Below are 21,575 nucleotides of genomic sequence, written 5' to 3' on the forward strand. Positions count from 1 at the left end.
CAGCAGCAGCCTCCTCGTAATACCAGCTGGTACGATAACAGACAGGAAATACTTAGAAATGCAACAAAATGCACTCAAACCAGCTTAAGCTGCAATTTGTTTGCAGCTGGCATGTAACAACCAGTGAGCAGGCTCAATTTTAATTTTCAGAACTGTACACTTCAAGCAACTGGGCAAACAATTTATCATGTAGGAGGTAGTTCTGACAATCTTGTTCACATAAGGGAAAGCAGGGCAAGAAAGGTAATATGAAAAAATATCTTCGCAATTTTATTCAGTTCCAGGGAATATTGGTGAGCAAATACATGTCATAGAAGTGTCCAGTAAATTTACACAGGGCAGCGAACACGCATGTAGGACAAACGAAACTGGCAAAACTGTTTGCTGAACACAGCAGTTATGTGTGGTCCTGTTGTCCGAAGAGCGATCCAGAACCTGCCTTGCCGTGAGAGTGGTACACTGCTTTATTATCGGCATCATTAATGACAGCATACAGGTGAAAAATGTAAGAGCTTGGTGCCATGCCAGCACCAGATTTCAAAGAATGTACTCATAAAAATAAGATTTAATGCCTTTAATTCACACCATGTGCTTTTTGTTACGGTACATTGATGCTGTTTTGCATTTTCCATGATGAGTCACTTGAAAGACCAAGAATATGTGAATAAAGAAAAGAGACCAACAGAAATGCCTTGGAATACCAAAGAGTTTGACAAGTGCCAAAACTAAATGTACGAGTGGACCAGTTCTACAGTGCAAACGTTGCAAGAGTTTCCGAAACAATTTGCAACCATCAATGCCGAGCAATCGACGACCTTACTGAAGGATGTCACCAATTGCAAGAAACCAGTCAAACAATTCGTGGATGAATTGGAAACGCACCCCAGCCAGAATGATGTTAACTACCAGATGAAATGAGCGCAGCAGCTTGCGCGCGCGCACACACACACACACACGAAAGCGCGCGCGCACACACACACACACGAAAGCGCGCGCGCACACACACACACACACGAAAGCGCGCGCGCACACACACACACACGAAAGCGCGCGCGCACACACACACACACGAAAGCGCGCGCGCACACACACACACACGAAAGCGCGCGCGCACACACACACACACGAAAGCGCGCGCGCACACACACACACACGAAAGCGCGCGCGCACACACACACACGAAAGCGCGCGCGCACACACACACACGAAAGCGCGCGCGCGCACACACACACGAAAGCGCGCGCGCGCACACACACACACGAAAGCGCGCGCGCGCACACACACACACGAAAGCGCGCGCGCGCACACACACACACGAAAGCGCGCGCGCGCACACACACACACGAAAGCGCGCGCGCGCACACACACACACGAAAGCGCGCGCGCGCACACACACACACACGAAAGCGCGCGCACGCACACACACACACACACAATTCCGCAACGCAAACCAGCATCAGTGTACCACTACAAAAGCACAGAATGTCAATAAACGTAGGAAGTAAGAATCCCCAGATCAACATAATGCTAGATAGAGTCTGAGCAGTGTACTACTACGATGAGCTCGAACAGCATGTTACCTGGCATTTTTCTGTACCCACATCATACGGTCACAGCCATTGAATAACGTGCGACTTCGAGTGGCCGTCGCACTGCTATAGGGTAGAACGAACAACTTCATGCCACGCGACGTCGTGCCGTTTCTTGGGACTTCATAGTTGTGTGGCCTCGTCGATGCAGCGAACTTTTCCTGCACACGACGTCTTCGGGAGCAGCTATGCGATGAGTGGCGAGAGCAACGCACGCCCTGCGGTCTGCACTTGGTGTCATTGCCGACTACGCTGGTGGGACAGACCTTGATGGGTTGCAGACTGAAACGACAAACGGGCATCTCATTAGTAACCTGTCAGCACACCGTCACAGCATGGGCTGAAAGAACTCGATGTACTTACGTGCAGTGGACGTTCTGCAGGGCGGGGATTGCAGGCATCTTCATTCAGCAGGACGCAATAGCAGTGAGGCAGGAACAGAAGTGAAGACAAGATCAGCTGCTGGACGACAGACGGGTGCTGAACGTCATCTGTGTGAGACACGGCCTGAAATGACAAACGGGCATCTTATGAATAACCTGTCAGCACACCGTCACAGCATGGGCTGGAAGAACTCGATATACTTACGTGCAGTGGACGTTCTGCAGGGCGGGGATTGCAGGCATCTTCATTCAGCAGGACGCAATAGCAGTGAGGCAGGAACAGAAGTGAAGACAAGATCAGCTGCTGGACGACAGACGGGTGCTGAACGTCATCTGTGTGAGACACGGCCTGAAATGACAAACGGGCATCTTATGAATAACCTGTCAGCACACCGTCACAGCATGGGCTGGAAGAACTCGATATACTTACGTGCAGTGGACGTTCTGCAGGGCGGGGATTGCAGGCGCATCTTCATTCAGCAGGACACAATAGCAGTGAGCAGGAACAGAAGTGAAGACAAGATCAGCTGCTGGACGACAGACGGGTGCTGAACGTCATCTGTGTGAGACACGGCCTGAAATGACAAACGGGCATCTTATGAATAACCTGTCAGCACACCGTCACAGCATGGGCTGGAAGAACTCGATATACTTACGTGCAGTGGACGTTCTGCAGGGCGGGGATTGCAGGCGCATCTTCATTCAGCAGGACGCAATAGCAGTGAGCAGGAACAGAAGTGAAGACACGATCAGCTGCTGGACGACAGACGGGTGCTGAACGACATCTGTACGAGACACGGCCGGGTGCAGGAACCGGGTGCCAGGGGCCAAGGCACAGGTTGCAGATCTGAAAAGGGGAGGGGGAGCACTTGTTAAATGACGAAAGTAACCAGAAAGCACGTACTCACCAAAGCAAGCGTCATCGCGCTGGAGTGGGCGACGGGACCAGTCCACGATGGTTGGCTTCTCGAGCGACGAAAGCACGGCGTGGTGACAGCAACAGGGACGAGAACATACGGAAGACAAAAAAAGAAATGTGTCCACCCACCACCGTCTTCGCCGCAGCGCGCCGCGCTGCAGACCGTAGGCAACGTCCGTTCTTCTTCTGTTTCGCTGGAAGAAACCTGGCACTAGTTAATTCCGGGTGCAATTTACTTCCACATTTTGCGCGCGCCGACACGCGAATTTTGCGCGCGCCGACACGCGAATTTATGACCGGGAAGCAATAGCACTCGGAATGGGCCGACGTCCGTGTCGCAAACGAGAGAGGACCCCTGCCAGCTGGAGCCTGCGCAGCGCAGCTACCCTTCGTAGTGTTAGCTAAGCCTAAAGCTACAATCGCCCCACCCAGTCCTCTCCGCTTCCGTCACGACGACGACCCAATGTGGCAGCGGCCTTCTTTTGCCAATCAGTATGAAACAGTAAACATTGCCAATTAGTTGATTTATTAGCCGCGCCACCCTCGCAAGCTAGAACCGCACCTGGTGAATATAACTGCCGAAGATCGAACGTAGACGGTTGCTCCGTTGTCCCTCGGAGTAGTGCCACAATCACTTGGTTGCGCTGTCCCCGGAGTAGTGACATGGTCACTTGGTTGCACGGGATTCACCTACGGTTAGGAAGACAAAAAAAAAAAAAAAGTCAACGGCAAGCGAGACGTGAAACGTACCGTAATTTTACGTAAATACCGCGGGGAGAGGGGGGTCTCCGACAGTATGAACTGACGCCGCAGAATAAAGTAAAAGGATGGGCTCTGGCACTGTCGGCGAAAACGGCATCGTCCATTGCGACACCCACTAAGGCTATCGGACAAACAGCGGCTCAGAAATGCCCGCGACACAATCGAACACAATGGCCTTCCACGGATTGCGCGGCGATCCACCGTGCGACATTGAAGACCTGCCCAACCGCGTCTATCGTCTTGCTCAGAGTTGCGGATAATTACGCCGTTACCACATTGATGCGGAACCAACAGCGCTCTTTATCAGAAGACAGCGCAAAATACACGGATAGTTAACAGCTTGACGGTGAGCAGGCGAAATGAAAGTAAAAAAGCGAACGTTATATTCGGAACCCAAATATAAGGTGACGCGCGTTCCGTGGCCAGAAATGTCGAGGGAAATGTCGCAGCAACATCTAAACTGGGAAATGGCCATCGTGTAGACAGAACAGCAAGAAATGAATATAGCCGCGTCACGTATATAGGGGCCCACCTTGTAGGTTAGCTGGGAGGCACGTGGCGACGACAGTTGCTTCGTTGTCCTCCGGTTGATTGGCGCAGTCAGTTGATTATCCAGGCACACACAAACAAAAGAAAACTTGACTGCAGGCGCGACTTAAGACAACAACGGAAGCGTTTGCGTCAAGCGTGACAGCTCATGCGTGAGAAGGGATGAAATGGCCGCCGGGCGTAGCATATGCATTCCAGGAGCACCAATGGGTCGTGCTAGCCTGGTAACCGCGCTTGCAGAAGTTGAGTGCATAACTGGAGTAGCCGCGGCGGAAAGCTTCGAGCACGCCTCACAGCTTAGAACCCGGCGGTGAAAGGAGTCGAAGTGCTAGATAGGGCGTTTTAAGTCCGCCGGTTCAGCTGACACGTCAAATTCAGTATGACGGGCGGGCCTCCCAGCGGCCGCTTCTTATATGTATATTTCACTGACGATTATCAGCTGTTCGCGCATGCGCTACTGCGTCCAGGCGTCTTTCCTTCATGCACCGTGCACGTTATCGCCGAGATCAACTCGACGCAATCGCGATGGTGCAAAAAAAAAAAAAAAATTATATGAAGAACCGAAGGAAAATCATCGTTGGAAGGGGGGGGGGGGGGGGCAGAAAAAATATCACGCTTTTCGTAAGCCTCTGGTTTGGGAATGTTCCAGAAGCGTCTACTTTGCTTGACAGCGGTGGGCGTGCCGAGCTGAAGATCTTACGGTACCGGTATTCGACGGGGCCCGCCGACGCAACCACCATGTGCACCGCACACTTCACGCTGCCGTCGTGTTTGCGGTTCCCTCTCGCAAACTGCGTGACTTGCAACTGACGAGCGCGTACTTATATAACTGACTTGTCGGAATCCGTTTCGAGTGTTGTGATTCTCGATCTCATTTTATTGCAATTGTGGTTATTTGCACACTCCAGGCGCATTTCCACCGCCGCCGCGCTGTCCCGTATAAAGTCCAAGTGCGATATATCGCGGCTGCGCGCCGTATTATGTGGGTGCGAGTGAAAGCGTGCAAAGGTGATATGAGAAGGATGTGGCTCGATCTCGCGCGCAAGAGTAGAAGGCGGGGAGCACCGTCTTCGCGCACCGTCTTCCATCGCGCGCAACGCAGCAGGAGGTGGAGGAGGTGGTCTACTCCGGCGGCCGCGGCCCGACCAGACGGCGCAAGGAATGTGTGTGGCCAACGGAGTGTGCGACCGAACACGCAGCACGCGCTGGACAAGCACAGTATTACAGCGCAGACGCGGTAGCTGAAGGCCAAATGCTGCAGTTCATCGTCGAAAAATGGCAGACAAAATTATGACTGCGCCGCGACAACGGAACAGCAACCAACGCCGTACACTCTGGTGACAGGACCCAAATATCTAGAAGGTGTTGCTATAGCCAATCTAGTAACGTTGGCTATAGCAGACGTCGCCAGGAGCAAACCAGACGAATGGAGCGAACAGCGGCGCGGCGCTGCGAAGCTTTTCGCGAGGTTTCGTTTCATTTGCATTGCCGCCGCGCATTTCCCACCGCTACAAATATCGTCCTATGCGCACGCTTTCCCGCACTAGTCCTCCACTGGTCACGTGGCGAGGCGGGCCGTCATTGGTGCGGAAGCGGTGCGGAAGCGCGCCCCTGCCGCCGCGCTCTCCGCTCCAGACGCTAGTGCCGCCGCCGCTCGAAACAGGTTTCTGCGCCGCGGCGGCAGGAATCGCGTTTTCGCTTGGGTGTAGTTCACATAAGTTTTTTTTTTCTTTTTTTTTTTTTTTTTCGAGCATGAAAGGGGAAGCCCGCGGAAAGTGCCTCGAGCGGCCACTCTCGCAGCAGTTTTACGTGTATTCGCGGGCTTCTTTGGCGCTCGAAATAACACTGTACACGATACAGAAAGCTGTATCGTGAGTTTTTCATGCTGCTCTACAATTTTCTAGTTTGCACGTTTAATCTAATAACATCGGAGAAGTTGAATAACTAAGACTAATTATGTATTTAGGTGGAATGCCAAAAATAATCGGGAGTTTTTCATGCTGCTCTACAATTCTCCAAGCGACGGCAAACAGCATTACCTTGCAACAAGACGGCAAGTTGGGCCAGTTGGTTGGGATTCATCTTAAGTATCGTAACAGCGCAAACAATACAGGGACAAAAGGAAGGAAAGACGACAACACGGCGCTGTGTTGTCGTCTTCCTTGTGTCTTCCTTTTGTCCCTGTATTGTTTGCGCTGTTACGATACTTAAGATGAAGCATTACCTTGGTTTTGTCCAGCTACATGGCATTTGCATATTTTTTAATATTGGTGCATTATAGTTGGGACACCCTGTAGGTAAGGGAACTCTCCATTTGCAGATGGCTAAATAAACAATAATTTTTAAAGCTTTTTCACGCTATCTGGTAGTTTCCTCATTTTTTTTTTTTTTTGTGCTTCTTCCCTCATTAGCTATCCTGCTGTTATCCCCCTCCCACATAATCGATTATGAACTGCCTTATGTGGTGGGCACATCCAGTCACAATTTATGTCGGAGTAGCTTCGCAGTATAGCATGGCCGTTGAAATAGAAGCTATCATGTTGCCCTTAGAATTTGTACTGCGCTTGCGAAGCTGTCACTCATAATGAAAACCATGAACTCTGAATACGAAGGCGGTATAGCTTTTCAGTGGAGCAATAAATCGACGCAGACGAGCGAACGCATGTGTAATACCAAGCTGCCGTGCCGCTGCAGCCGACGTGGCCTACTCGTAGCCAGACTCAACCGCAGCGCTGTTAGTTCGCGCGACCACCGCAGGGGCCACATGCTTACGCTTGGGAATATGCGGAGCTGTGAAACTGAGTTGGTTCTAGTAACGGGGGGGGGGGGGGACTGATATCCTCGAGCTGCCTGCCGCAGCAGTGGCAGTGGCATTCTGCTGCAGAACATGGCGTCGCTGGTTGGATTCCCAGTTGTGGTAGCCGCCACATTCCGATGGAGTAAAATAAAAATGCTTGTGTACTTAGATGTACAGCTGCATTCAGTATGAACTGTAGCACTGTGCCCATGGTCGAAGTGGACCCAAGGCAGCACGGCAGTGCCGACATACAAAAAATTGGAGACCACTTAACACCATTCTAATTTTTTTTTTAATTCATATATCGGCGATGCAGTGTGGTCTTGGAGCCTCTTCAGCCAAAGGTACCATGTTGCAGCTCATATTGAATGCGGCTGCATGGGGCTGTATCATGCAAGGATTCCTTTCATATTTTTTTTAAAGGGGCCCTGAACCACCTTGGTGAAATAAAATGGTGTTCACCATGTTATAATAACAGGTGTTCACAACAGCATACGCTGTTGTGAACATCTCAGCCAAGTACCAGCAAATTATAGGCCAATTTCAGTACTCCCTGTGTTTTCCAAAGGTCTGGAAAAAGTCATTTCTTCAAGAATAAGTAAGTTTTTTGAGAAACATAAGGTACTATCCGAGTCACAATTTGGTTTCAGAACAGGTAAATCTACAGAAACAGCGTTATTAACAATGAAGGAAATTATTTTGAGCAATATTAATGAGAACTTGTATACGGTGGGGCTTTTTCTTGATTTTAGTAAAGCTTTTGACTGCTTAAATCATATGATTCTTGTTAACAAACTTAAAATGTATGGAATCCGTGGTAAACCACTCACATTGCTTGAAGGATATCTCCAAAACAGAAGCCAGTCGGTGTCTTTAGATAATGAACTTTCATCCCTCTTGCCTATCAGTTGTGGTGTCCCTCAAGGGAGCTCCGTATTGGGACCGCTTTTGTTCAATACGTACATAAATGATATCGTAAGTATAGATCCTTCCGTTGATTTTGTGATATATGCGGATGATAGTACACTACTTCTGTCAGGCCCTAACCTTAACGATTTAATGGTGAAATGTAATGACCTACGAATTAAATTATCTAGGTGGTCAAGGATGAGTAAGTTAAAAATAAATCCTACAAAGTCCAAGGCTATAATATTTCGCGCAAGAAACAAACCGCTAATACCGCACTGCATGCTTCACTTTGAAGATCACCAAATAGAAATAGTTGAAGTGCACAAGATTCTTGGAGTATCTTTTTCGTGTTATTTAAACTGGGATGATGCCCACACTGACCTTGTCTGCAAGAAGCTCTCTTCCGTCTGCGGGGCTCTGTCGCGATGTTGTGAAACTTTACCTTTGAAATGTAAATTACAAGTTTATTACGCACTTTTTTTTCTCACCTTAACTACTGCAGTTTAGTATGGGCCACAATGACCAAAACAAACATAAATAAAGTTCTTGTATTGCAAAAGAAAATTGTTCGCATAATCGCCAATGTTGATAATACAACTACTTCCAAGTATGCATTTGAAGCACATAACATTGTCCGAGTCAATCATTTGTACAACTTTAAGTTGTTACAAAAAATGTATTTTTTGACGGCATCCGTTGCCGATTTTTATTCTACTCTGGCATCTTTGGACATGCGTCGTGCCAACATAAACACAAGAACTACTAATGCATGGAATATACCTCGTTTTCGCACTAATTATAAATTACAAATGTTGTCTTATAACCTGCCCCATGTTCTAAACACGTATAAACATACAATAGGATACACCAAAGCTGAACTGCGGAAATATTTTGTTGAAATGTGATTTTATGCCCTCGGCTTGTAGATGCCGCATGTTTTGCTTGATTATTACTATTATTATTTCTGAACATATGTATGACCATTTCAACGTTTTTGATTTTCGATTTTATTGTTCGAATTTTGTGCAAAGATTATTAGATTCTCTATGCATAAATGGTGAATGTTCTCTTTATTGAATGTGACTATTGTATGTGTGTTTGTTGAAGATTTGTTGTGTGTTTGTTGAAGATTTCCTGTCCCACTCGTGTGCTACTGCTTGTATGGGTTTTCTGGACACAGTCAAGCTGCGCATGCAGCTTTTTGCCAGAAAACCCTCCAGTTCAACCTGGAAAATAAACGTATACTTATACTTAAGTTCTGCTATCATTTGCGGTCTGTGGAGCTCGCAAGCGCAGCACGAAGTCACCTTTCTCTCAAACGCTCTCGTTTCAAAAAACCCCATAATCCTCGCTCTTTTCTGTGTGCTTTATTTCGTAATAAAGCACACTCCAATACATGGCTGCAGTCGCCTACACTGCGGCCGCCGCGAGGTGCCGCCACGAGTCCACTGGCTAAGCGCTTCGTATGCACCAAAATCGGAAGTCCAAAATGAAGTTTGAACTGTGCGCCACGGTGATGTTTTGGAGGCGGAGAATTGTGGCCCCGCCCCACTCCGCCGTAGCCTTCGCAGTGCAAGGCATTGAAGGAGGAAGGGAGCGCAGTGTAGGCCATGTTTGATTGCCAATAACTCCGCTTCTACTGAACGCATTGAAGTACTTTTTGCAGCAAAGAGATTCTGAAATAGCCTATTTTCAGTTCAAATGTAGATCTCCACTTCGATAAAGTGGTTCAGGGTCCCTTTAAGGCGAAAGCGTTACATGTCTCATTAGTCAGTCGACCTTGAGTGAAAACGCGTCAACACGAAAGGTACAAAAAGGCTACGAACCCACGACCATTTGTGGGAGTCGAACCCTCAGCCTTTGGTGGGAGTTGAGCCCTAGACCTTTGGTGGTAATTAAGGCTACGAAACCTCAACCTTTAGTGGAAGTCGAATCCACGACATTTGGTGTTAAGGCTACGAACCCTTGACATTTTGTGGTAATTAAGATATAGTTAAGGCACTCGAAGCCACAACCTTGGGTGGGAGTCGAGCCCTCAACCTTTGGAATTAAGAGGGATGACTAAGCAAAGTACACTAAGCGAATTAAGGGGGATGACTAAGCAAATTAAGAGGATGCAGAAGCAAATTAAGATTGATGACTAAGCGAAGCAGATTAAGCAAATTAAGGCAGATGTGTACATCACGTGCCCGCCTTTAATGCATTGGCACTTGGGCTTTTGTCTTATGGATAACTTAAGCGACCCTGTGAATTTTTGTTTTTGCCATTCAATCGTTGGTTTATGCGAAGCCAGACTCTGGTATCGGTATGGGCACTAAGACATGAAATAATCGAAGAAAGACAGTCCTAACATAATATGGGGCACTCCACTACAGGATTATCCAATATTTTTTGTGCCGCTTTGGGGCGTTAAACTCAATTGAATTTATATAAAGCTGCATTTTCTCATTGAGGCGGATGTGTAATTAGAAGCTGCTAAGGTGGCAAGACCATAATTATTCATGGACTAATCCTCTAAGCGTCGGGTGATAAATTTCATTAAAGCATTGTAACGTTGAAGGCAATCAGTGAACATTTTCTGATATAATGAAGGGATGGTGGCGGTAGTATGGGTGGGGTCGTTATCTTGCAGTGCAGTAATGTTCCAGTTCTTCGAGATACATGTGAAGTCAAAGTAGGCACTCACCTTTGCTTCATTAAGCTGTAGGATCTGTTGATCATCCACTAAGTTCTTTTCCTAACTTTGATGCGTAGGTGAGCACGTGTTTTGCATTTTACCTATTCTGGTTACTGCAGTAAATCACATCGCTACTGCAATTGCGTCTGACTCTTTGCATGTGTCATGCTCTGAGGTGACATCTGCACGTAATTGTCGACTCACTGTTATGGTGTTTCGAAGCAAAACGTCACAATGCCAACACAAAGGGACGGTGGCGGTAATATGGGTGGGGTCGTTACCTTACAGTGCAGTAATGTTGCAGTTATGGTTCACACAAAAGTAGAGTATTCTCTTTCTCTCTCTCTTTTTTTTTTGTTCAGTACGCGCTCGGTGCTCTAGTTTTAAGAGCACTGATACCAAAACTTATGCTGTCTGGTATGTGTTATGATGCTGACAGAGAGGAAACAACTATGGAATCATTTACTGCTCCCGTAAGGGTTCCTTCTAGTGGTTGCTTTCCTCCTTGGTATCCGTGAATTATTCACAAGTTGTGGCCCTGTGTCTGTCGTAGGTTTCCTGGAGAGAAGCTTCGTGCAGTGGACAAAAAGGAAGACGGGCTGCTGCTGCTGAGACAGATCGCTGATCAGAAGCGGCGACCGATAAGCTACAGAGATTCACGGCCGCACATGCTTGCAGAGAGCATTGAATTCTGCCCCCACGAAAACCAGGTAAATAAACATGCTCTTAATGAGGGCCATTTAATTTTGGATTTGTTAACTTTTTTTCATGATGTTTATTGCGATAGCAATTGTAGCGACGCTCCAGGCAAATTTCTGTCATTGTCAGTTGTCCAAAAGTCGAAACGCAATGAGATCCTATTGAGTATGGTTTCCACTTGGGCTTGTTGGTTTTCCATTAAGAACATGTAGCATTGCGCATAAAAATTATGAACAAAAGAAGGACCAGCATGGACCAGCATAGACACGGTTTACACGACGTGTGTCAACCGTGTTCCTTCTTTTGTCTATGTCTTTTACATGCAATGCTACACTGATCCTATCGAGGCCCACACACCACGTGCTGTAGGTACAAGGGAAAGCATGCGAGAATGAGCCGAGAAGGATGGCGGCTGAGGCGCGCGGTAACGTGATCAAGTGCGTGCTAAGGAGGAAGGGGGGCAGGTGAGCACAGGTCTTATCTTCTAGCCCGATCATGGCAGCGCATGGCGCAACTGAGCCCAGTCCCATGCACCAGATCTTTGAGATAATATGCGGCAGCTCCAAAGACTAGGCGAGCCAAGATGGATGGTGGATTCTTGTGCGCTGTGTTCTCGCGCACGTAGTGTTGGAGGTCGTGTAATCTCAAGTTTCAAATGCTGCGAGAGGCAGCATGAAGCGTTCGCTCACCACTGCTACCGCTCTTCGTCATGCCAACACTGTAACACAATGACCGTGGTCAATGATGGAGATCTGTTCACATTTGCCTGTAGGTGTGGGACCCCAGGCTTGTTAATTTAACTATCATATTTACTTGCAGATTGATCTACCACTAAAATAAGTCGACCCTTATACAGTCGAACCTCGTTATATCGAAGTTGTACTTGCAGTGAAAAACTTTGTTAAAATCTGAATTTAATTAATTCGAGGTTTTGAAGTTTCAGCATTATGAACAACTTCACAATTTCCCAGAGCATTCCCGGCAGATAGTATCTTGTTAGTGAGCGCTTATAAACTAATCTTAAGGTTCGTCCAAAATAGTGTGGTTATAGATCGTCAGCCACCCCGCGGCCTCTGCAAGTTGTTTACCAATGCGACAATTGGTGCAGTGGTGTTTCCTAGCTATCGCATCCCGGCACGCGCACTTTGACAGCACTTTTCCTGCTCAAACTTTTCGGGCGAAAGGGCGCTTCAAATAACTTTTACCTCGGCCAGTCTGGATAATCTCTGCTAACAGATCCGGCAGGTGTGACGGAGGAATTCCTGGTTAGCCCAGTACTTTTGCTAGCTTTGTTCACAGATATGTCAAAATTATTTGGTCATGAACGTAGAGGAATATGTAGTTCATTCTGGGTAACATTTTTTTAAAAAATGCTCGTCCTATATACTAATGAATGCGGTAGTAAGCAAACGTTAACTACAATTTATTCGGCTTATAAATCTACGACCCTTAATTTTGTAGTTGTCTAACATTTTCCTATCGCTATATATCAAATCTTTGCCTTTGAAGCGAAATTGTGACCCTGGGCATTAGAGTGTTACTTGAGGTGTTGAATTGTAGTTCATATATGATGGCTATTTACCTTTAGTGCCCCTTTATACCAGAGCGTACAGCTACAAAAAGTATGGAGACGTTACTCTGCACATCCTGCTTTTCAGAACCTGGTGGGAACACTCAAGGTTTCCGGATACATCAGGGGAAAGCCACTCAGCGTGAACTCGCTTATACACATCCCGGGACACGGAGACTTCCAGATGACACAGATTGATGCACCTGACGACCCTCATGGGCTCATTCTGAAGTCTCGGGACACTTCTGTAAGTGACTACCAGCATAGACCTTTTAAGATTGGTCACTCTACTGTCAGCGTTAGGTCAGGCAGATATTGCATGTTTCACGGTTTATCCTATGACTTGCACAGAGCAGAATAGAAATGCGAGGTTTCAACATGTTTGACTTCTTGCCTCCTCTCTGTGAATATATACTTAGTATTTCTGTGTTGTACGAATGTGTTTCTTTAATGTTAAGGTGTCCGTCAAAAGTTGAAGTGTTGATGCACTTGCTCCTGTAGCACTTTACCTTGCGGACGATTTTGTGCCTTGCACATTTATCCTCTTGTGCCAAAGTAACATCCCTTCACCACCCCCCCTTACATTTTTGACCTACATTATTGCATCAGCTCGCAAAGATCTCATTGTTTCTTCTTGACGGTCTGCTTCAGAAAAATAACTACATTTTAAACAAGAATTAATGTGAATTGTTACGTCAAGTGCTACATCAAGTCGCAGTTTGAAACAAACCTGGGGGGGTCTGTTAGCTCGCAACAGTACTTTTGTTCAGAATTTCGCCCGGGTAGCATGGTAGCAGCATCCCAATGCGGTGGTATATTGACAACCACCAGTAAAAAATAAAGCTCGTACTGATCTTTGCAGAAGTCAGTGGAAATGGCAGACCTGACCCCCAAGCTGCTGGAAAAGGCAGACCCTCTCAAGCAAGAGTCATTGCAGTCCGAAAACGTGCCGGATGACATGGACGCCGAGCAGACTTGGCCAACACCAGAAGAGCTGGCAGAAGCTGAATGTGAGTGCTGAAGCAGACCAGAAGTGCGTTGATATATTGTGTTCGACCACCATGGTATTAACTGCAGCAGCAACTCAGTGGCCGTGGCACTCAGCTGCTGAGCACAAGGTCACAGGTTTGACTCACAATCACTGCAGCTGCATTCCAATGAGGGCAGAATAATAATAAATTTTTTTTAAATAAGCGCTTGTATACTTAGGTGCCCATTAAAGAACCGCCCGTGGTTGAAATTATATTAATAGCCCGCAACTTACGGTCTCATAGCCCATATGGTATTTTGGAACATTAAGCCGCATAATTTGATTTGATTCATTGTAGTATTATTCAGCCTAGTAGGAATTCTTGTCAGCTGCATTTGTAACTGCAGCTGCAGGCTAGATGTAACACATCTATGCTACAGCTAAGTTCGAGCTTGAAATGTGCTCGTTTTAGAGGCATAAATAAAACAATAACCCAGAAATGCTTGCATTATGTTTTATCTCTATGTGGTTCAGCAGTGCTTGCTTCTGTCATGCTGGTAATGAAAGAGGCGTGGGTAGTGTCTGTTGAATGGATATGGCTTTATTCTGACCTTGTTATTGACCCATAAAAGAAGTGGCTTCTTTTATGCTGCACGAACAGCTGCACGAAGCATGAAATTATCTGCATGGAAACTCGCGCAGAGGATCCACAGGCTCCCATTATAGGATCACGGCTTTGTGCGAAGAGAGCACTTGCAGTGGCTGTGCTGCCATCTCGTAAGCTGGATTCACATGATGGGATGGACTACCGATTCAGCTAGTATTATTTTATTTTTACTGACTTTTATTATTTTTTAAAATTTTATTCGTATATTTTTTTTTACACATTCTACTCATCTTGCAACACCTTTAATTAGAACACTATAAAATGCCTTGCGTGTTCATCTACCATGTAAAAGCATGCGTAACAAATTCCTTTTCTTATGGCTCTCACTTCCTGACACCGTGACACTCGTCTTGGGGGACGTGCCAAAGACCTGAACACTGCTAGTGATTAGGGGAGCAACTCCGTGAATGCGCGGTGAACAACCCTGTTACCAACGAGTAAACTCTTTGGCCCCTGGCTGTCTCCCTCATTTTCTTTTTTCTTCACCTCTCTTTTTTTTTCCTCGCTTAGTTTTCTTTCATTTCTTTTTTTTTCTTTTTTTTTTCTTTTCTGTCTGCCTTCATACTATAGGAAGAGTCTGTGTCGTGAGAATTTACTGTAGCCCTTGAAAAAGGTCGGTCCGCCGACCGAAACTGTTGGGCAAATAAACCAAACATAACCGCAAAGTTGTGCTTCTCATCTTTCTATATGTATATGTACTGTACTATATTATTAGCCAGATTTAACTGTTATAGCCAATAATGCGGCATGGGAATATTGTAGTAAGCAGTTTATTTTACCATAGAACACAAACAAAAATTGGTGGTGCATTGGCTGCTCATTGTTATATCTAATATATTGTTTTATTAAAACCGGTATCATTATCAGTGGGTTTGACTGCAGTACAAATTGCATGGTTAAGAACGTAATGCCATTTTCGCTTCGAGCCTGATGTCTACACGTGCTCTTGCTTCCTCTTTATGTGACCACAATTCCTCATCCTCCAGCCACACAGTCCGAGGCAGAGTCGAGAAAGAAAGTGGTAAAGAAGGTCCCCAAGGGCACATCCGAGTACCAGGCCTGCTGGATCGTGGATGAAGGGAGTGGTGGAGAGGAGTCCGACTCTGGCTCCGAAAGCGGGGATGAAGAGGAGGGAGCTAGAGGCTTTGAACCAATGGACAGGGATGACGAGGAAGTGTCGGACACTGACAATGCGACTATTGCTGATGACACTGAATCGGTAGGTTGGGGGCTCCACACTGCATGAACAGTAACTGCTGAAGGACAGATGCACCACAACATAGACAAAGACGTACAAGAAAGGTAAGGCACAAACTGGCAGACGCTTTCAGCTGTTTCATTCTGTCAGATAAAAACAGTTGAAAGTTTTTGCCAGTCCATGCCTCACCCTTCTCGCCCTTGCCTTTGTTGCGCCTTCAGTGTATGAATGAACTAGCCCAGCAAAAAGCTTTATTCACCATGATCTGGTAGTAAACAAAACCTCGGTCACTTAAGCTTTGTGCATTACTGAATGTGCACAGTGAAATCTCACTGTAGTGAAGTTGAAAGGGATCCTCAGTTACTTCATTGTGCAGTTGAACACCTTTATAATGAAGTGCTTGGGGCCTCTGAAATCATTCGTTATACAGGTTACTTCGTTTTAAAGATTGCCTACTGCACCACTCAGAGTAGAACTGGGACAGAATTATTCCTTTATTATACAGGTCATTTCGTTGTAGAGGCGTTCAACTGTAATTGCTATTAGGTAGCTCGTTGAACGCGTTGTCGAAGGGCTTTGTCCTCTTGCCGCTTAAGCCGCTTTGCTACTGCCTCACGCTTTGGAATGGCTTCATGCTGTCTCCTAGCACGTTGCACACGCTGCATGTTGGGAGAGTTGACAATGCTGCCTGCCTCTTCGCTCGTTTTGCTGCATTCTTCTGCTCCCTTACTTCGTCTGCGGTCTACTGGCGTGGACGGCCACGTTTCGCTACTGCCGAGTTTGCAGCCGCCGGCAATGTAGATGCTTCAGACTCCATAGTGGTACGTGCTGCCCGAGTTAGCAAGCAACAACAGCAGCCTGTGGTGCCGTATATGCTTCATCGAGGCGCACTGGTGGCGTGCCGTCGCGGCGACGTCCACTTTCGCTCACGCAACACCTGGCGCGCTGTCACAGCAGCAAGTGTTCCGTTTCACCCACTCTGCCCCCTCGAGGCGTGCTCGTGACATGGCATTGCAGCCAGTGGGAATTTAAGTGCCGTTTCGCTGCTACAAACTACGTACGCCGGCGTTTTGTTTGATGGGTGATGTGATGCTTTCGCATAAATAATTACCCATCCAGCTTACAGCACATGCTGCGTCATCAAGCCCTCAGGCTCGCAGTTTCAATTGCAGGAAATAGTTGGAAACAAACAACACACGCATATTTCTCGCAACCATGCTAAGCCAATTTGCTCTAGCATCAATCCTTATTCGGCTTCAAACTGTGCTCTTGCGTTCTCGGCAATTGCTTGGCTTATCAGCCTGTTGTGAGCTTGCTAGCAGAGTGCTGCAAGCCCTTGATTTTGTACGATGCCCTTCACTGGACATGAGCAAACACTTCTAAATGGCAACAATAAAGCAATTTCTTTATGCGGCAGGCATTTTAGTATTCTTTCTTTGTTGCTAAAGAAAACCTCTTGCACCATATTGGACTATTTCTTTATTATTCTGGCTGCCTTAAATGGAAGCAGTGAGTCTTAGCTGCTCAGTTTTGACGGTACATTTGCTCATGGCATTCTACATGAGATAAAGTGTATTTCAGATCTCCATTGCCGGAGGAAAGGAGGGCTATGACAACCATCTTGACTTAGAAGAGGAAAAAGCTAGGTAAGAGAGACTTCTCTGCCACTTTCTTGTTATTATTATGCCTTCTTTCCACTATCTCATTCGGCACATTCCTCAAAAGCTTATTTACACTAATATATTTTAATAAGGATGTTAAAGTGATGTTTTGAACTCACTTTGGTGAGCTTTTGTCTGTATTGCTTGTAACATAGCAGACATGATAAATTGTACTTCACAATGTCACACTGTGCATGTAATCTTGTGATAGCCTTAATACAGGGTTCAGATTTAATTTTCAGCGTCTAGTATAGTACATTTTTTAGTTGTTTAATATATAAAGCTTGTCTTATTCTTTTAAAGCTTGATATATATATTAAAGCACTTGATTGGAGCATGGGATCTTATATAAATTGGTATATCGCTGCACTATCTAAAGCCCCATGTAAAACTGTTGTTTGTAGTTTGAAAGCAGTGTTGTTGGCCTCACAGAAACTTCTTTTTTGTTTAGTCTTGTGAGGTTCAGGGAGGAGCGCCTGGACCAAATGTTTCCTGATGAAATCGACACTCCCCTCGACCGACCTGCACGAACAAGGTTTGCAAGGTGAGGCGTTGCGACTTCTTGATGCATTACAGACTTCAGAAAAAGTTATTCAGGTCTTCCCCGCATATTTAAGTTTGTCTCTTTTCTCTTCGACAGAAAGCTAGCGTTTTGTAATGTTGTGCTGTTCTTTCAGCGCAAGTACAGAGCAGTACATGTTTCCTATCTGCACCATGGTCTTTGCACACATTAAGACCCTCTAAATAAAAGTTATTTCATTGGATCCGCTTTTGTAATTTATATATCCTGTAATATCACTGTTGAATTAGCTTTCTTCATCTGTTCTGGTTATGTGTTGCACAGTGATTGGCCAGTCATAGTTTACAATGTCTAGCGAACGCATAAGGCAATTAGCTTTCAAATTAGTTATGCTAAGTTATTACTGATTATATTTTTTTGTTGTTGTAGTTGTCTGGTACACTTACATCACTGTCATAACAGCTGAGTGGTGATGGAGTTGTGCTGCTAAGCACAAGGCTGTCGGTTTCATCCCCTGCTACTGTGGTCACATTCCAGTCTGAATAGTAGCCACTGCTTGAGTGTTCTTATGGAATTCAGAAAGTTTCTTGTACTTACATGTACGTGCACATTAAAAAACCCTAGCAGGGCAGAAGTTTACAGGAAGATTCAGGCTTGAAGTGAATGACAATGGTCAAACAAGAAGTGTCGCTTGAGTTAACATTTCAACTAGAGGACTTTAGACACAGGGCCCTGACATAGAGAAAATCCCCTTGTTAAAACGTTGGCTCCAGCAACCAATGGTGTAGTAGCCAGAAATTTTTGGAGGCGGTTCGGGGGGGGGGGGGGGGGGGGGGGGCACCCACTTTACCAGGGATGGAAAGGGGGAGGAGAGCTTGGAAGGTTGCATACTAACACAACAATTTCTGGGGTGGGGTACGTACCTAGTGTGTCATCTCCTGGCTATGCCACTGCCAGCAACATTCCTATTTAGACCACTGTTATTCACTTATAGAACCCTAGGTTCTTTACCTTAAAGGACCCCAGTATATCATACTTCAATAGTCAAACTGTGACCTTGGGATGTGAAAGCAGTTCAATTATCATTACTAACCTTAGTGCTATGTATTTGATGGCCATGTGGTCAAACTCGACTTGCTGTGGCAATAGCCAGTGCTGTTGCATTGCATTATGCCTTTGACTGTTAGTGTAGAGAATACCCTTCACTGTGTTTGCAAGTTGCACATTTTTGTGGATTACGTAGCGCACAGTTTTGCAACTCCTGATCGTGCTGGTGTGTGCCATGCAGGTATCGGGGATTTGAAGAGTTTTCACTCATCGCCTTGGGATCCCAAAGAGAACCTTCCTCTCGACTATGCCCGTGTGTTCCAGTTTGAGAACTTTGCCAGGACCAAGAAGCGGGTCATGTCTGAAGAAAAGGAAGGTGCCATGGTGCGTGTGCTGTCTCTTATATAAGCCTGTATCCTCCCGTCTACCTGTTCAGTCTTATTTGCGTGGTATACGACAGGAATTCAGAGATGCCATTTCTTAGCTACCTCTCTGAACCTCTTGCACACATGTAGCTTTCAACTTGTAATGGTGACTCATTGCCTGAGTCTTTTAACTCCTGTGTACGATACTGCACTTAATCTTCAGGGCAAATTAGCCAGAAGTGCTAAGATGGCCCTGTGCGCAATAATTTGACTGGTTCTTTCATTGGTTCTTTCGTCGTTGACGATGACATTTTCCTGTTTGTGGATTGAGCACTACTACGCCTTTTGCATCAGCTCATTCTTGTGCATAACAAAAATGTGATTGACAATGTGACCACCTTGTTTCGTTTGGATTGTGCTAGTGGGTGCACATAGTAATTTGATGAATTATCTTCTATTATTATTATTATCTATTTGCTAAATAGGCCGCTGCTCTAAAAATAAATTGGGCTGGAATTAACCTGCCTCTGTGTGATAAGCAGAAAGAAGCAGACATTTTTCTCTTTACAAATGACAAAATCTGTTCACTTTTGCAGCCTGGATGGTACGTCACCATACACATCGCCAATGTTCCACAAACTGTTTATGGTAAGCATCAGAGTGTCACTAGTTGACCATGTTCTTGCGATTTCTCCTTGCATATAGAAAGACCTAGAAGAGATTGTATGTTTCTTTATAGCACTGTGTGATGTTATAGAGCAGAGTTCTCATATGCACAGCATTTGGGCCACATGAGGCCCTTCAAGCTTTCGGGTGTGGCTTAAACCGCTCTTTCTTGTTTTCCAGTAGTTTAACTATGTACTCAACTCATACCCCGTATTCCGAAATCCACTACAGGGCAGGCCATCAGAAACTGTGCACTCTTTTATTGAAGAGCATTTTTTGACGAGCACCCCAGCAATTTTGGTGGCAAAATTGTGCAAAATCTTGTCTGTAACGCAAAAAGTGTGACACCTTTCCCATAAAAATACATAGGGCTCCATAGAAGATACGTGGGGTGGGCCAACTTGAATTTGGGAGTCAGTCAACCTAAATTTGGGGGTGATATGGAAGTGGGCTAACCTAAATTTAGGGGTGACATGGGGGCGGGCCAGCCTGAACTTGGGGTGATGAATGCTGACTTTTTTGTTATGGAGGCACGAGAACGTTGTATACGTGCAATATCATTGCAAATTTCATTCATTTGAGCAATGCTAGCAGTGTTATAGGATCTTTTTTTTTTCTTTTTCTATCTGATTATGTTGGTGGGCACAAGCCTCCTTATTTAGTTTATTCTTGTGTGACAGAGACGAAAAATTTGTGTTCCAATCCACAGCACCACATTGGTGAGAGGTTCATGTGAGAGGTTCATGTCAAGTAAAAAAACACTCAATAATGCCAACTCTTTCTGACACTGCCACTGCTGTCACTGACCTGCTGTTGTGCTAAAAGATGCGTTCCAGACACAAGGGGATCCCCTGGTGCTGTTTGGTCTGCTGCCGCACGAGCAGAAGATGTCCGTGCTGAACGTAGCCATCAAGCGACACCCTGGCTACACTGACCCCATAAAGTCCAAGGAGAGGCTTGTGTTCCACATTGGCTACCGCCGCTTCTCTGCCTGCCCCATCTTCTCGGCACACACCAATGGGGACAAGCAAAAAGTGAGCTTGCTGTTCCTTTCAACCCCTCTCTGATGTCTGTGCTAATGTGCCAGAGCAAGATGCGAAAACTTTTCTTAATGCAAAGCATTTATATATAGGTCCTCAAGTTTTCTTTCTTGTCATCCGAGTAGCCTCAGTCACACACTCCGCATTATACACGCAGAGGCTGTTCGGAGCACATGCTTGAGGGTGATGTGACGTCAAGCATTTTTTCCCTTACCCTCCGGTCAACCTGTCCTCTTCCTTACCCCGCACCTCCACCACTTTGTCACGTGCCTTGTGAGAGAACTGGCGACGCGACGTTTATTGAGGGTAGCGGCTCCTGAAAAAAACACGGCGCTGGGGGCTGGCTAAGGAGCGGGCGGAGAAGCACGCGCACTTCTTCCTTCTTGTCCGTGCCTGCCTCTTAGCACTGTACCCACTACTGCTGGTGGCAATATGCAGCAGGTGTTGTCTAAACAGTCAGCTTCCATTAATTCAACTCTTCCGGGACCGCAAGATTTCGTCAAATTATCTCAAACGTCGAATTAACAAAAAATTGCAAAATGAATGAACTCGGGTCTTTTTTATTGCTTGAAATAGTCTGCAATGTC

The 21,575-nt window shown here is 46.1% G+C and overlaps 2 protein-coding genes across 8 annotated transcripts in view; one reads left to right on the forward strand and one right to left on the reverse strand.

Moving 5' to 3' along the window:
* Window positions 1–21,575, forward strand: part of LOC119461168 (pre-rRNA-processing protein TSR1 homolog) — a 45,710-nt gene that overhangs the window by 18,985 nt on the left and 5,150 nt on the right. The window contains 10 exon segments of the mRNA XM_037722389.2: window positions 11,139–11,295; window positions 12,943–13,101; window positions 13,717–13,864; window positions 15,478–15,710; window positions 17,271–17,335; window positions 17,802–17,894; window positions 19,159–19,168; window positions 19,170–19,301; window positions 19,879–19,930; window positions 20,774–20,982. Coding sequence (XP_037578317.1) covers window positions 11,139–11,295; window positions 12,943–13,101; window positions 13,717–13,864; window positions 15,478–15,710; window positions 17,271–17,335; window positions 17,802–17,894; window positions 19,159–19,168; window positions 19,170–19,301; window positions 19,879–19,930; window positions 20,774–20,982 — 1,258 coding nt within the window.
* On the reverse strand, window positions 1,368–4,612 carry LOC119461176 (uncharacterized). Of its 7 annotated transcripts, XR_005193937.2 has the most exons (6): window positions 4,186–4,612; window positions 2,629–3,581; window positions 2,403–2,547; window positions 2,178–2,321; window positions 1,953–2,096; window positions 1,368–1,871 (listed from the first exon to the last, which is right to left on the reverse strand). XR_005193937.2 is itself a non-coding variant. In XM_049671860.1 (4 exons), exons 2-4 carry the CDS (start codon window positions 2,893–2,895, stop codon window positions 1,577–1,579), a joined length of 501 nt encoding a protein of 166 aa, XP_049527817.1. In that variant the 5' UTR covers window positions 2,896–3,581; window positions 4,186–4,612; the 3' UTR covers window positions 1,368–1,576. The 7 variants fall into 7 exon arrangements, 1 of the variants encoding a protein (XP_049527817.1); XR_007468210.1 differs by lacking the exon at window positions 2,403–2,547; XR_007468211.1 differs by lacking the exon at window positions 2,178–2,321.

Source organism: Dermacentor silvarum, chromosome 8 (assembly GCF_013339745.2).
Source record: "Dermacentor silvarum isolate Dsil-2018 chromosome 8, BIME_Dsil_1.4, whole genome shotgun sequence".
NCBI lineage: Eukaryota > Metazoa > Arthropoda > Arachnida > Ixodida > Ixodidae > Dermacentor > Dermacentor silvarum.